Source organism: Eretmochelys imbricata, chromosome 13 (genome assembly GCF_965152235.1).
Source record: "Eretmochelys imbricata isolate rEreImb1 chromosome 13, rEreImb1.hap1, whole genome shotgun sequence".
NCBI lineage: Eukaryota > Metazoa > Chordata > Testudines > Cheloniidae > Eretmochelys > Eretmochelys imbricata.
The window spans coordinates 15,322,996-15,336,660 of record NC_135584.1 but is presented as its reverse complement, the minus strand read 5'-3'; the positions used below and the strand labels follow the sequence as shown (position 1 = coordinate 15,336,660).

Below are 13,665 nucleotides of genomic sequence, written 5' to 3'. Positions count from 1 at the left end.
GACTAGGGGCTGAGGAGTTCAATCTGTTAAATCAAGTGCCATAAAACCCACTCTGGTTTCTCTGATGCCACTAGCTTCTCTCTCTGACATTTAGTTTTTGCATGCACAGAGCCTGAGGCAAACAAGGAAGCCCTGGAAAGACCTGTGTGCCACCCAATTCCTACCTCATAACTGCTCATTAGAAAGGGGCTAATTATTGTTCACAGCTTTAATTCATTATCTTTGTTTTCTTCTCTCAGGCCCAACCTGTGCCCCCCAGGTTGTTCTAAATCACTGAGTCTCAAACTTTTGTACTGGTGCCCCCTTTCACATAGCAGGCCTCTGGGTGTGATTCCCCCCACCCCTTATAAATTAAAAATACTTTTTAATATATTTAACACCATTATAAATGCTGGAGGCAAAGCGGGGTTTGGGGTGGAGGCTCACAGCTTGCGACTCCCCATATAATAACCTCATGATCCCTTGAGGGGTCCTGACCCCCAGTTTGAGAACCCCTGATCTAAATGTCGATTAAGTTGATGCAATAGTGTCCCATTAAACTTAAAGGTTGGCAGAGCTTCTCCTACTTTTTTTTTCCTGAGTGATTTAGGACAGCACCAATTCTGATCCAACTGGCAACCTACTATCGTAGCTATATTGCAGGAAGAGTTTATTGCTATTTATTGAGCACCAATGTGCTTTTCATTGTTAAAGTGTGGAAGAATTTGTTAAAGAACAGCATTTTTTAAAGGTCAAAGGGCAAGCCCACATTTTTATCCCATCAGCTGTACAAAGCCAAACCAGGTGATTTAAATACCTTTTTCTATTACAGCAAAGAGAAGCTTCTGTTTTGTTATATGCTAAATACATTTGTGAGTCTTTTGAGAGCCACAAAACAAAGGCACATAGACAGACACTGCTCTAATATTTTACTGATGGAGTTGCAGCAAATGGCTTCACATTCTTTATCTGTTCTTCCACTACAGATGTTCCAACAGCAGTGCTGGCTAGATTTCTCAGGTTACCAATGGTATCTGTGAACAGGCATGGAGAAGCAAGGGGATTTTAAAGGGACGCACTACTGCTCTGTATGCATCTTTTCTTGCCTACATCACTGATCTCATTTCTTCCTCCCCCCTTCCACTCAACAGCTCTTTTTGTTTCCTTCTCCCACTTTTTCATCATGTCTCTTTCCATGCTGCTCCTAACGCCTGGATCTCCCTGACATTCCTGTTGCATTAGCCAGCTACTCTATCTTCATTCAGATCTTTCATTCGCTGACTCCTGCTCATTACATTTGATGTTACTGAAAATTACCAGTGGTACATCGCTCTTACACAACATGAGGAGGACAGTGAGAAATACCACTTTTACGTTACAATCCCTTCAGTAGCACCTCTCTCTGTATTTTGTCAAATTTAGGGCGATATCCTGCAAATTTAGGGCCATTCCTGCCCAAGCCTTAGTAACATAGGGGCCTTTCTCTATACTAGGGAAATTCATCAATCTATGACCCTGCTCAGAACAAAGTTTAGATGACACAGTGGTAAAGAGAGAGGCAAGTGAGTGAGGTAATATATTTTATTAGACCAACTTTTGCTGGTGGAAGAGACAAGTTTTCAAGCTTCACAGAGCTCTTCTTCAGGTCTGGAAAAGGTAACCAGGTCAAGATATTACCTCACTCACCTTGTCTCTCTCATATCCTGGAACCAACACAGGTACATCAACATTGGTGCTGCCCTCATGCAGAAATATACCCAAATAGCCCAACAGTAGTCTTAGATTAAGACTACTCAAGTGAGTAAGATTTGCAGAGTTGAGTTCTTTGAGCTGATTCAAAGTCTACCAAAGCACTGAAAAGACTTCTATTCCTAAAGATGCAAATAGGTGCCTAGTGGGATATCAGAAGTGTCTAGGACCCAGATCCTCAAAGGTATTTAAGTGCCTGACTCTCACTGAAATCAAATGGAGCTAGGTGCCTAGATGCTTTTGAAAATCCCACTAGTCACCCATCTGCATCTTTAGGTGCCTTTTAAAATCTGGCCCAAAAGTTACTTGTGGCAGAGACCTTGTCTGTAGAGCTGGTCAACATTATTGTAAAAGTATTTGTGCTATTTTAAAAACCAGCTTATGGGTATGGTTGAAATTTTGTCATCAAACTGTTTTGAAATTGTCCCCACTTTTTTTTTTTTTACCAGCTCTTCTTATGTGTAAAGTGTCCTGCACATTCCTGATGCTGTAATAATAAACAGTTTCACCAACCCCAAGCACTCAAAAATTATGAGCCAGGACCCCCCCAAAAAAACACGTGAGTCCCATTTTCAAGCTTTTCTCCACCACCACCCAGGACTAGAAACTTCCTTTAAAAAAATATAAGTGAAAGAACAACAGTCTCTTGACTTTAGGAACTGAGGCTTTAATAAAAACGCCAAATATTGTGAGACTCATGATTAAAGTGCAAGAATCAGCAACACTGAATAAATGTTGTTCAGCACCTTAAAAGTTTGTGATATTTTAGCTTTGAATTATCTTCAGGCTTTTGTGGCTATACTTCTACTACTCCAATAGCATGTGGCTCACTTGGCATATTAACTGTTCTTTAGGGTTTCCATTTAATACAAATTCAAACTTAGTCAGCAGCGCATAACTCTTGTTCAGATGTAACTAACGTAAAACATGCAAATAAATGTCTATGACCTGTTCTTTGCTGTGGGAAAATTGTTCTCTGCATTCCTTTCCCACTGCCCTCCTCCTACCTCACTTTCCTACCCTTTATCCAACATTGTCTGTTGCTATAAGACCTAAGTGGGGGGCATATTACCCCACATCTGCCTACTGTGGGGTTCTTACACCTTCATCTAAGCTAAAGCATCTGGTACTGGTTACTGCAAGAGACAGGATGCTAGAGTATATGAACCTTGGGTCTGATCCACTATGGAAATTCCTATATGCCATTTCTGCTGTGTTTTTGACTTGATGATTGCATTTGCTAGACACAGTCAGGGACTGTGTCTTTTATTTGCTTCTCAAGCTCTACAGAAATACTGAATACTAATATATTATGTTGGCTTTTTTATTTGGGAAGGTTAATATGAATGTCTTACCGGATATGTTGGACTTAATCTGTGTTTGCTTAGTTCTGTTTGCCTCTGTGCATATGGCATGTCATTTTCAAAATTTAATAATCAAACTATTCAAAATACTGAGATAATGGTAGTGGCCCTGCTTTTCTATCATGTACTACTGCATGGACAAGGCACACATGAAGTTACCATGATTTCACATGAGAAACAGATAACTGCACACTGAAATTGGTAATTCTGATTATTTGTGCATGCTATTACTTGACTTCTGTACTCACAAATTAAGTGTACAATTTGTGCATGCTTTTGTGCATCTTATTTGTATGAGAATTTAGCTCCAAGGTGTATCATACTTTCCACATGGCAGCGGGACTGTGTTTGCAATTCCATCATTTGTAAGGTAGAGACATCTGAAACTGCGAGAGTAGAGATTTGGTTGCTAAGGGATTGAAAAGTTGCAGTCATGCATTAACTCTGCAGCAGACCATTTCATGTGCTGCATTACTTCCACCGGCTACTGATTCATTTCAGGGAGGGCAAGGGAGAAGGCAGACTCATCCTGTTTCTTCAGGCAATACTGAAACACACTCAGCCTATTAAATTCACTCTTCTGAAAAAAGAACAAGTACCAGAATGAACACATGCAAGAGCAGCCTGTTCCCAGTGGCTTAATGCACACACACAGTCACTACCTCTGTGCATAATGCCTAGATCGGAGGAAGCATTTTTACAACAGAAATGCAAATGTGAGATCTGTGATGCCAAGGCAGGAATGATTAGCAATATGGTAGCAATGTACATGTGCCCTAAGTCTACACATGATGCATTCATCTCTTAAATTTATCTTTTAAATGTCTGAACTCAGACAAGGTTACTGCAATTAATTGGCAAGTTAATCACTACCAGACTATAATGTGCTGTTAGCACCTGTATCTCTGATCTGGACGGATGGCTTTGATATTATTTTTTCTTTTGACAAGTGGGTGATAGCGGATATCCTTTAAGCCTATATGTAATGAAGCCCTTCATAAATCCATCAACACTTGCGAAGGGAAACTACAATAAAGCTCACACTGCCACAGGCTCTGTTATTGAAAGACCATTTGGCATTCTTATAATGAAGTTTCAGCATGCATGTGTTTTGGTTTGGGGAAACATAGGATTTCTACAAGGTTTTGTTTTGTTCCTCATACAAAGATATATTGAAACACACACAAAAAATCCCTTGTATGCCTAATTTACAGAATAACAGGACTGACACCCTCTCACTCATCCAGAATGAGATCAAATTCAAAAGTGTGACTAATAAAATAAAATAAACAAATACAAAGAGTGCAGTATTTTGGGGAAAATGAGCCCATTTTGTGATTTTTCATAAAAGCTATTTTTATGAGATTTAGCATGTGCGTTTTTTGGATGTGGAAAAATCTAGGGGCACAAGTAGGAAGGCAGAACGTGGAGCTTAACAATTAGAATAAATTAATATTTATTACGTTGTTTGCAAATTTGCAAGGCTAACAATTTTTTCTACATAAAACGGTGAAAGTGTCAAGTAAAAAGAGGGGATAAAAAGAACTGAAAACAGGTATACGGAGATGTGGAAAGGGGAAAATTAGACTCCTTCTATATTTGGACATCAGCAAGGGGTGGATAGCCTGCTTCCCATGCAGAGAGATTTAGGCTGGTCCTGATTCAGCAAAGCATTTAACTTTAAGGCCATGAGCAGTCACATTGGCCTCAGTGAGCCTACTCACATGTTTAAAGTTAAGTACATGCACATGTGTTTTCCAGGATCTGTGGACCTTAGAGGTTAATTTTTTCTGAATTTGAGCTGCTCGGGGCTGCAGGCCTAATTTGGGCTTGCAATGAATGTGACTATTCAAGCAAAACTGCCTTTTTTGAATGCAAATGGCTAGTTAAAATATTATCCAGGTGTTTTATGTATACAAATGCCCAATCTGTACATTCTGTCATGTTAACTACACATGCAAATTAGGTGCACAAGCAGTAGCAGGGAAAGTGCACAACTTTTGTTTTAGCTTCAGGAGACTGAAATGCAGCTACCAAAAATTAATAATCATCTTCACTCTTAAATATTCATCTCTGAATGAGTCACACCTCCGTAAGGGTAAATTGAACAGAAGATAATGGAAGACAGCAGGATTTGTGGCACCCTTCTAGCCAATCAGCAGTACCACTCTGGGAAGGAAAAGGGAGTGAAGCATAGAGAGTAAGTATAGACATCATAAAAGCTGCTACAACATGACCAGCTAACACAATTGTAAAGGTGTTAAACTGTGTCTATACCAGTGGTTGGCAACCTTTCAAGAAGTGGTGGGCCGAGTCTTCATTTATTCACTGTAATTTAAGGTTTCGCGTGCCAGTAATACATTTTAACGTTTTTTAGAAGGTCTCTCTCTATAAGTCTCTGTATTGTATAACTAAACTATTGTCATATGTAAACAAGGTTTTCAAAATGTTTAAGAAGCTTCATTTAAAATTAAATTAAAATGCTGATCTTACACCGCTGGCCCACTCAGCCCGTTGCCGGCCTGGGGTTCCGTTCACCTAGGCCGGCAGCGGGCTGAGCAGGGCCTGTGGCCGGGACGCCGGCTGGCAAGGGGCTAGCAACCAGAAATCTAGACTGGCAGTGGGCTGAGCGGCGCAGCCCGCTGCCGGTCTGGGGGTCCATCCGCCGGCTCCTGCCAGCCAGGGTCCCAGCTGCCGGCCCCGCTCAATCCTGGTGCCAGTCTGGGGTCCCAGCCCTGTCCACATACAGTAGGTACCTACCTTCTCCCTGGTTCTAGCCATTCTCTTCCTCTCTCTGCCTGAGATGAGGGTGGGAGTGCGCTGAGAACAGGGCTAGGGGTGAAGGAGCAGGATGGGGGTTGGGGTGCAGGGTCTGGCCAGGAGCTAGAATGAGGGAGGGGGCTCGGGGTTGGGGCAGGAGGTTTGGGTGTGGAGCGCTTATCTGGGCAGCTCCCATTTGGTGTGAGAGGTACAGGTGGGAATGTGTGTGTGTGTGTGTGTGCAGGAGCTCCCGTTTGGTGCTCAGGGTGGGGATGTGGGGGGTGCAAGAGTCAGGGCATGGGGTTTGCGGGGGCTGGGTATGTGTGGGGGGTGCAGGAATCAGGACAGGGCGCTGGGGGTGTGTGAGGAGGGTGCAGGAGTCAGGGCAGGGGGCTGGGGATGTGGGCTGGGGTCGTGGGGGGTGCTCCCAGCCCCCTGCCCTGAGTGGCTCACGGCAGGGGGCTGGAGGGGATATGCTGATTCCATCCCCTTCCCCAAGGTCCCCGGAGCAGAGAGCGTGAGTGCACTGTGCTCTGCCTTTCCCTCTCCCCCTCCGTAGTAAGGGGATTGGCAGCAGGAAGGGAGAGGAGGAGGGGCAGAAACCCAGCACGCTGGGGGAAGAGGTGGGGGAGGGAGAAGCTTGCCTGCCCTGCAAGGAGAGAGCGGTGGGCAAGGGGTGGAGAAGAGCAAGCCAGGCCGGGCAGGATTTTTAATGGCACGCTGCTGTCTGCCATCCCCAGCAGACAGCAGCGTGCCATTAAAAATTGGCTCGCGTGCTGTCTTTGGCATGCGTGCCATAGGTTGCCAACCCCTGGTCTAAACAGTGTTATGGGGGAGTTAAGCTAACTCAATGAATTAACTTGATTGAAAAGAGCACCTTTCTGCATCATGTAGACACTACTTAAGGTGTGTGGAGATGATGCACTAGGAGATGGCTATGTGACTGTTTCAGTCTTATTGTAATATTTCTCTGTTCAGTTTCCCTGTGATAGATTTTTGTTACCAATCTGCCTGGGGCATCAGTTGATCAGGCTGATGCCACAGGAGTGTTGGGGGGCGGAAATGACGAAACACACCAAACGTCTAAATTTTAAAGCTTTATTGATAAAATAATAAAACAACAGCAGAGAGTGATGGGAACGCTTCCACGTCATTCAGGGGAAGAAAGAAAGTGTTAGTGCCCCAAGCCCTAACCCACTTTCATACTCACACACGCACGACCCGAGACTGGCTAGGCCTGGGTATAATGTCAGAAGAAGAGGCGGGGAAGGGTGGACGGTAGTGGTATCCTGGGACCAGGTCATCCAAGGATCCGCTGTTGATCGCCAAGTTGCTCCAGCTCTCAGGAGGGTTTTAAGTCCTGGCCTCCTTGGGTGGGGGGGAAGCGGGTATTCCACTCAGGGACCTCTGCTTCTGATGCTCTCTGTGCCAGTCCAAACCAGCTTGGGTTTCCCAAAACATCCCGGCTCCGGAGACTTTGTTTTCTCTTCTATTGGCCTTCGCTGTTGCCATCTCATTTGCTCTCACTGTTCTTGCTGCTATCTCTGCAGCTCTGCTCAACTTAGTTCTCCTCTTCTCACGGCTGGGCAGCTGCTGATTTCTTGTCGAGCCCATGACCTTGGGCCGGGGCCAGCATCTTATCTTCACACGGAGCTAGCTGAAGTGTTGAGTTAAACCATTCTCTGCTCTTCTTCTTTCTCCCCTCCGGCCTCTCGTATTCTGCAAAGGAAACTTCCACTCTCCACTCACACACCCTTGACCATCCTCAAAATGCTTTGCGATGCTTGCAACAGTATTAGCCATGTATAATGCTGATCTGCCTTCCCTGGAGACTCCCTGAGGGAGGGCCATGACATCCCCATGAGCCTTTCTGTGCGCCTACATGCCTTCTGCAGTGACCTTCCATTCACAGTGCACCTCATGCGTTTTTTATGCACGTGACCTTCAGTGTCTCAAGGTTTCAGAAATTAAGTCTTTAAGGCTTTTAGTAGGTTCTGTATAACTTTTCCAAAGCTTGACCATGCCAAACAAAGAAGGGCTGAATGGCTGAACCATGTCTCTCATTAGATAGGACTTTAATTATTCATCTGATCACACCTGCCTTTTAACCCATGTGAGGAAACCATGGGAAACTACTCTACAAGACGGCTCTCAAAATAGTTTTAAAAAATGGCTTTGGCAGCTCAGCATTCACCACATATACAATTTAACCAGCGTTAAGAACATTAGAATATACATTAGAATATAAATACTGGGCCCATCTAGCCCAGTATTCTGTCTTCGATAATGGCCAATGCCAGATGCTTCAAAGGGAATGAACAGGACAGGGCAATCCCCAAATGATCCATCCCCTGTCGTCCAGTCCCAACATCTGGTAGTCAGAGGCCTAGGGATACCCAGAGCATGGGGTTGCATCCCTGGCCATCTTGGTTAATAGCCATGTATGGACCTATCCTTCACGAACCTAATTCTTTTTTGAATCCAGTTATAGTTATGGCCTTTACAACTCCTGGCAAGGAGTTCCACAGGTTGACTGTGCACTGTGTGAAGAAGTACTTCCTTTTGTTTGTTTTAAACCTGCTGCCTATTAATTTCACTGGGTGACCCCTCATTTTTGTGTTTATGTGAAGGAGTAAATAACACTTCCTTATTTACTTTCTTCGCACCATTCATGATTTTATAGACCTCTATCTTTTTCCCCCTTAGTCATCTCCTTTCCAAGCTGAATGTCCAAGACTTTTTAATCTCTTTTCATATACAAGCTGTTCCATACCCTTAATCATTTTTGTTGCCCTTCCTTTTCCATTTCTAATATATCTTTTTTGAGATGGAGTGACCAGAACTGCATGCAGTATTCCTGGTGTGGGTGTACTATGGATTTATATAGTGGCGTTATGATATTTTCTGTCTTACCTATCCCTTTCCTAATGGTTCCTAACATTCTGTTAGCTTCTTTGACTAGTGCTGCACATTGAGTGGATGTTTTGAGAGAACTATCTTCAATGACTGCAAGATCTCTTTCTTGAGTGGTAACAGCTATTTTACACCCCATCATTTTGTATGTACAGCTGGGATTATGATTCCAATGTACAATACTTTACATTTATCAAAACTGAATTTCATCTGCCATTTTGTTGCCCAGTCACCCAGTTTTGTGAGATCCCTTTGTAACTCTTAGCAGTCTGCTCTGGACTTAACTATCTTTGTGTCATCTGCAAACTTTGCCACCTCACTGTTTATCCCTTTTCCTACATCATTTATGTATACGTTGAACAGCACTAGTCCCACTACTGATCCCTGGGGGACACCACTATTTACCTGACTCTTCTGAAAACTGACCATTATTCCTACCTTTTGTTTTCTGCTTCTCTCCAGTAACTGATCCATGAGAAGACCTTCCTTCTTATCCCATGACTGCATACTTTGGTTAACAGCCTTTGGTAAGGGATCTCATCAAAGGCTTTCTGAAAGCCCAAATACCCTCTATCCCCTGGATCATTATTTTCCATGTTCGTTGACCCCCTCAAAGAATTCTAATAGATTGGTGAGGCAGGATTTCCCTTTACAAAAGCTGTGTTGATTCTTCCCAGAAAATCAGGTTCATCTGTATGTCTAATAATTCCGTTCTTTACAGACTATTAGCAGAAAACATTATGAAGCAAGTGTTGAAGTTGAAACAAAAAGTTCCCTTCTTCAGTTTGTGAAGCCAGGTTTTAGAGAACTGGGAGTGTCTCCTCAAAGGCAAGAGGACATTGGTCTCTGAGAGTTTCCCGTCCACGCCCCAAGCTCTGAGTTGTGATCAGACAGCACATTTTCAGCAAAGATGTTTTTCATGCTGCCAGCTGTATGGCATTTGGAGAGGAAATGCTGGGAGAGATCCTAACAAAGTGTCAGAGTGGATTTATCTATGGCAATCCTGCATAGATGCCAACTTCCTCTGTTTAGAAGGGACAGTGTTTTCCAGCACAGTATTTACCATTTTTCATGCTGTCCTTCTGTAGTGCTCCACTGGTTCAATGTATTTCTCTGGAGTTAAAGGAGAATCTCTATTTTTCTCCTTAAATTAAAATTCAATGTGTTGGCATGTAGGTTGATTATTTATTAAATGCTGACAGTGTGCCTTGCCCTGTACAGACATACTAGATGTACTATCTGTCTTAAGTGGGCCCTTATCTTGTAACCCTCAGTGATTCCATGGGACAACTTGCATGAGTAAGGGTCACAGTGCCATGCCAGTAAGGGTTACAGGATTGGCCCCTAAATAGGTAAAACATACAATCAGACCTAAAATGTACCAGGTGACCATAAGATGGTTTTAACACAGATCATTATTTAAAATAATAGAAGTATAGTTATTGCCACAGCAATACTCACAGCAGAGTGGGTTAAAAATGCATTGGTTTAATGAAAGAGGAGGATGCGTAGTGCACAGTGGAAGGGAGATCCAGGTGTAGCAGGCAGAACGGACAAAGGCTGCAATTAAAGACAGGAAGGCAGTGTAATGCTAGCATTTCAGATTTAGCCTAATTAATGGGTTGTTCCAAACCACTGAGGGCATTAGGAGTCATATCCTTGTTCAGCCTCACAAGTCACTCTAGAGGAATGCTGGTGCCATTAGAAACTGGTGATGGCTTCTTCTTAGCAGAAGTAATGCAAACATATCTAAAGTAAATCATATTTTCAAGTATGTGCTTTGGCTTTTTGTATTGTCTAGCCAGATAATTCTGTTTGCTGGTTTATTGGAGTGGCTTGAGAGAAATTGAATATGTCCGCACGCCGCCCTGTCGTCTCTCTCTCACACTGAAGTTAACTGCTTCTCACATGGCTAACGTGCAATGTGTCTAAAATATGCATTCCTTGAAAACTACACACCAGTTGAGAATTCCCTGACATTGGAAGAAATCAGAACTGCCCATCAAGGGGAATTTTAAAGTCTCTTTGTGCTTCTCTGGTGGTGCACCGGTACCTTACTGCAGGCCATGATCTGTCCTGAGGAATTCTTAGCTTTTAGAGCTGTGTTCATTCACAGACCATGTGGTATCTTGGGTCACCTGGGCTACCTCCCAGTCTTGGCTATGACAATGCTTATTAATAACCTTCTGAAATGTATATAAGGTTCAATGGACTTCATAGTCCAATAGTTAAATTTCACACCTGAAAGCACTGTCATTTAGAGTATGATGTGTTTGCGCAAAAATTGCACATTTGAAGATTTAATTTAAAAATTCCTTGGAAGCTGAGATCAAATTAAAGCACTTCACAACACATCCAGCATTGCAAGCCACTTTAGAATGTTATAACACCAAAACATCTATCAGCAAATCTTATGGGGGTAAAAGTCCCACAAAAATTTGGCATTTATAACTTTAAACCTGCCAAACCAATTTTGTCCAAACTTAGCTCATTTCTTAGACCACAACAAGACTGGCAAAGCGAAGTGTATTGATTTCTGAATTATGTATGCACATTTCTAATCAATTGATGCACCAAACACACACACACAGTTTCATTCACAAGTAAAAAGAAAATTTTTGATGAAGCTATAAGCAACTGAAAAGGAGGATGACATGAAAATTCAATTGGAATTATATATTATATGGACAATTTAATTCCATCTCTCTATAGTGCATCAATTCCTAGGCTTTTGAAAGCTAAGTCTCGCTTTAGGAAAATAAAAATATTTGCATGCAACTCAAATCTCACCATGTTAGCAGAACAGAATGGGGGAGACTTATGTTGCTCTGCACCACCCTAGCTGTCTGGTTTTTGAAAATTTGGGAAGTGCTATAATGGAAGTTGAAATTCAGCTTTAACCATGTTACTATGCAGATTTTAATACTGAATAGTAAAACAATTGAACAAGCAGATTATTCAGATAATCAGGAAAAACACAATACACTATAATAGCATGCAGGTTAAATAACTTGTTCTATTGTGCTTATTGTACATTATGGGCTAGAATGGCAGGGTTTGTTTTGTTAGCTAGACTTGACTTCTCTTCCTCAACCTCCCCACCCCAAAATAGGCATCATGCTGTTAGGTATAATTGTATTAGTATTTAATTTGCTTTATGGACACACTATTGCTGGTTTTATTGCACAAACCTCTGGAGATTGGTTGGTTTTCCCTGAATAAAGAGTTGCTAAACAGAGTCCAGAATTAGGTACAGCCATTGTCATTGAGGGGACATTTCTAATGTGAAGGATTTTCCTGTGGAGTTGTGAAATGGAATACATCAGAAAAGCTAATCATAACAATGCAGAGCCTGACAGCAAGGGAGGCCAATAAGAGAACATGAATAGATAGGGCGCATTAAATTTGCCAGGGCATCCTCCCTCTGACTCCCAGCCACATGAGTTACTGAACAGCGGGATTCTCCCAGGGCAGAGTCAATATCCTTCACCCAGGATTTGCTGCACAGAGACCGTCTCAAATATCAATGGCATTTCCAAAAATGGAAGCAGAGCAGCAGTTTATACAGTTTATCTTAAGTGTTGAGAACAGAAAATTTGAAAATAAGCGGGTGTCTGTGATCAACAGCTCTTTTCTGTGCTTCAGCAATTATATTTCCCCTCCTGCTGTGGGAGTGCAGCCAGAGAGAGACTTTTCTAGGTCAGTGATGAATGTGGGATGGTGTCAAACATGCTTGAGTCCAGATTTGCCCACCCACGTGGGGCAACATGGAGAGCATTCACCACAGTGAGCCAGCCTGCATGGGGAGGGTAGGTATAATGCAGGCAGCTAGAAACCTTGTTTGAAATTTAGCAGAGATTCAGAAATGTTCAGCACCATGGTGATAACATTTATGGGCCCCACAAGTGAGTGATAACATTGAAGCTTTCAGGCCCAATGTGGCCTTTGTTTATATTGGGGGGCTCTCAAACTTTATCATATGGGTCATATCACAATAGGGAGATTATCACATGGCCCCCTCCCCTCCCGCTTCCAAATACATTACATCCATGTGGGCAAGCACAATGCTATTTCATGGAAACTATTAATAATAGATTTTAAACTAACTTCAGTGCAGCAAGTGTTTTGCCTTCTGGAAAATATAAATCTGGGTCTGTTTTTACTCTGTCATTTCATTTAATCTCACCCTCACAGGTTTCACTTCCCTTCCCTTCCCTTCCCTTCTCTTCCCTTTTGCAAGCTGAAGTACCTCACTAGCACCTCTCCACTCTGTAGCTCTAGTCTCAGGTGGTTCTGGTAAGCAAAGGCAGTTCCTGATTTCTCTTCTACTGCTATGTAGTGACAGGCCCAGGCTGGCTCCTCCCTCCTCATTTACAGCTACTTTTAAAGGCTATCAGCTCTACTAAGCCCACTCGGTACTATGAGGATTATTTCCATAAAGAGTGACAACCTCTATAGAAGTTGATAGAATTAAACTGGAGTTAACCCTGCACCTCTAAAAAGCAGGCCCTAGGTATGTTTCCAGCTGTGTTGAGTGGAACTAGTTGACACTTTTTGAACAAAAAGCTTTTTATTTTTAAAAATGGCCTTTTTTCAAAATCAAAAATGTTAGTTACAAAAAACCTGACTTGAAAACTTTTTTTTTTTGCAAACTTTTATGACTTATGGAAGCTTTTAGTGAAACTATCAAAGTGGTTACTAACATTTAAAATTTTGGTACAAACACCCAGCATTTAAAAGAAACCCTTAAACAATGGGGCTATTTCAAACCCTGAGAAACAAAGAAAAATGTAAATCTTTGCAATTTTTTTTTCCTTTTTCAACTACTGAACATGTGTAAGTGCTTCATGGACCATAGTCTGACCACCTCTGAGTTTAGTGATGTACTTTTTATGCAAAT

General features: G+C 42.4%; 1 protein-coding gene across 1 annotated transcript in view; it reads right to left on the bottom strand.

Moving 5' to 3' along the window:
* ATP9A (ATPase phospholipid transporting 9A) overlaps positions 1-13,136 on the bottom strand; it is a 103,255-nt gene extending 90,119 nt beyond the window's left edge. The window contains exon 1 of the mRNA XM_077832091.1: positions 13,015-13,136. Within this exon, the coding sequence (XP_077688217.1) occupies positions 13,015-13,136 (122 nt within the window). The remainder of the gene's footprint in view (positions 1-13,014) is intronic.
* Positions 13,137-13,665: the final 529 nt, after the last annotated feature.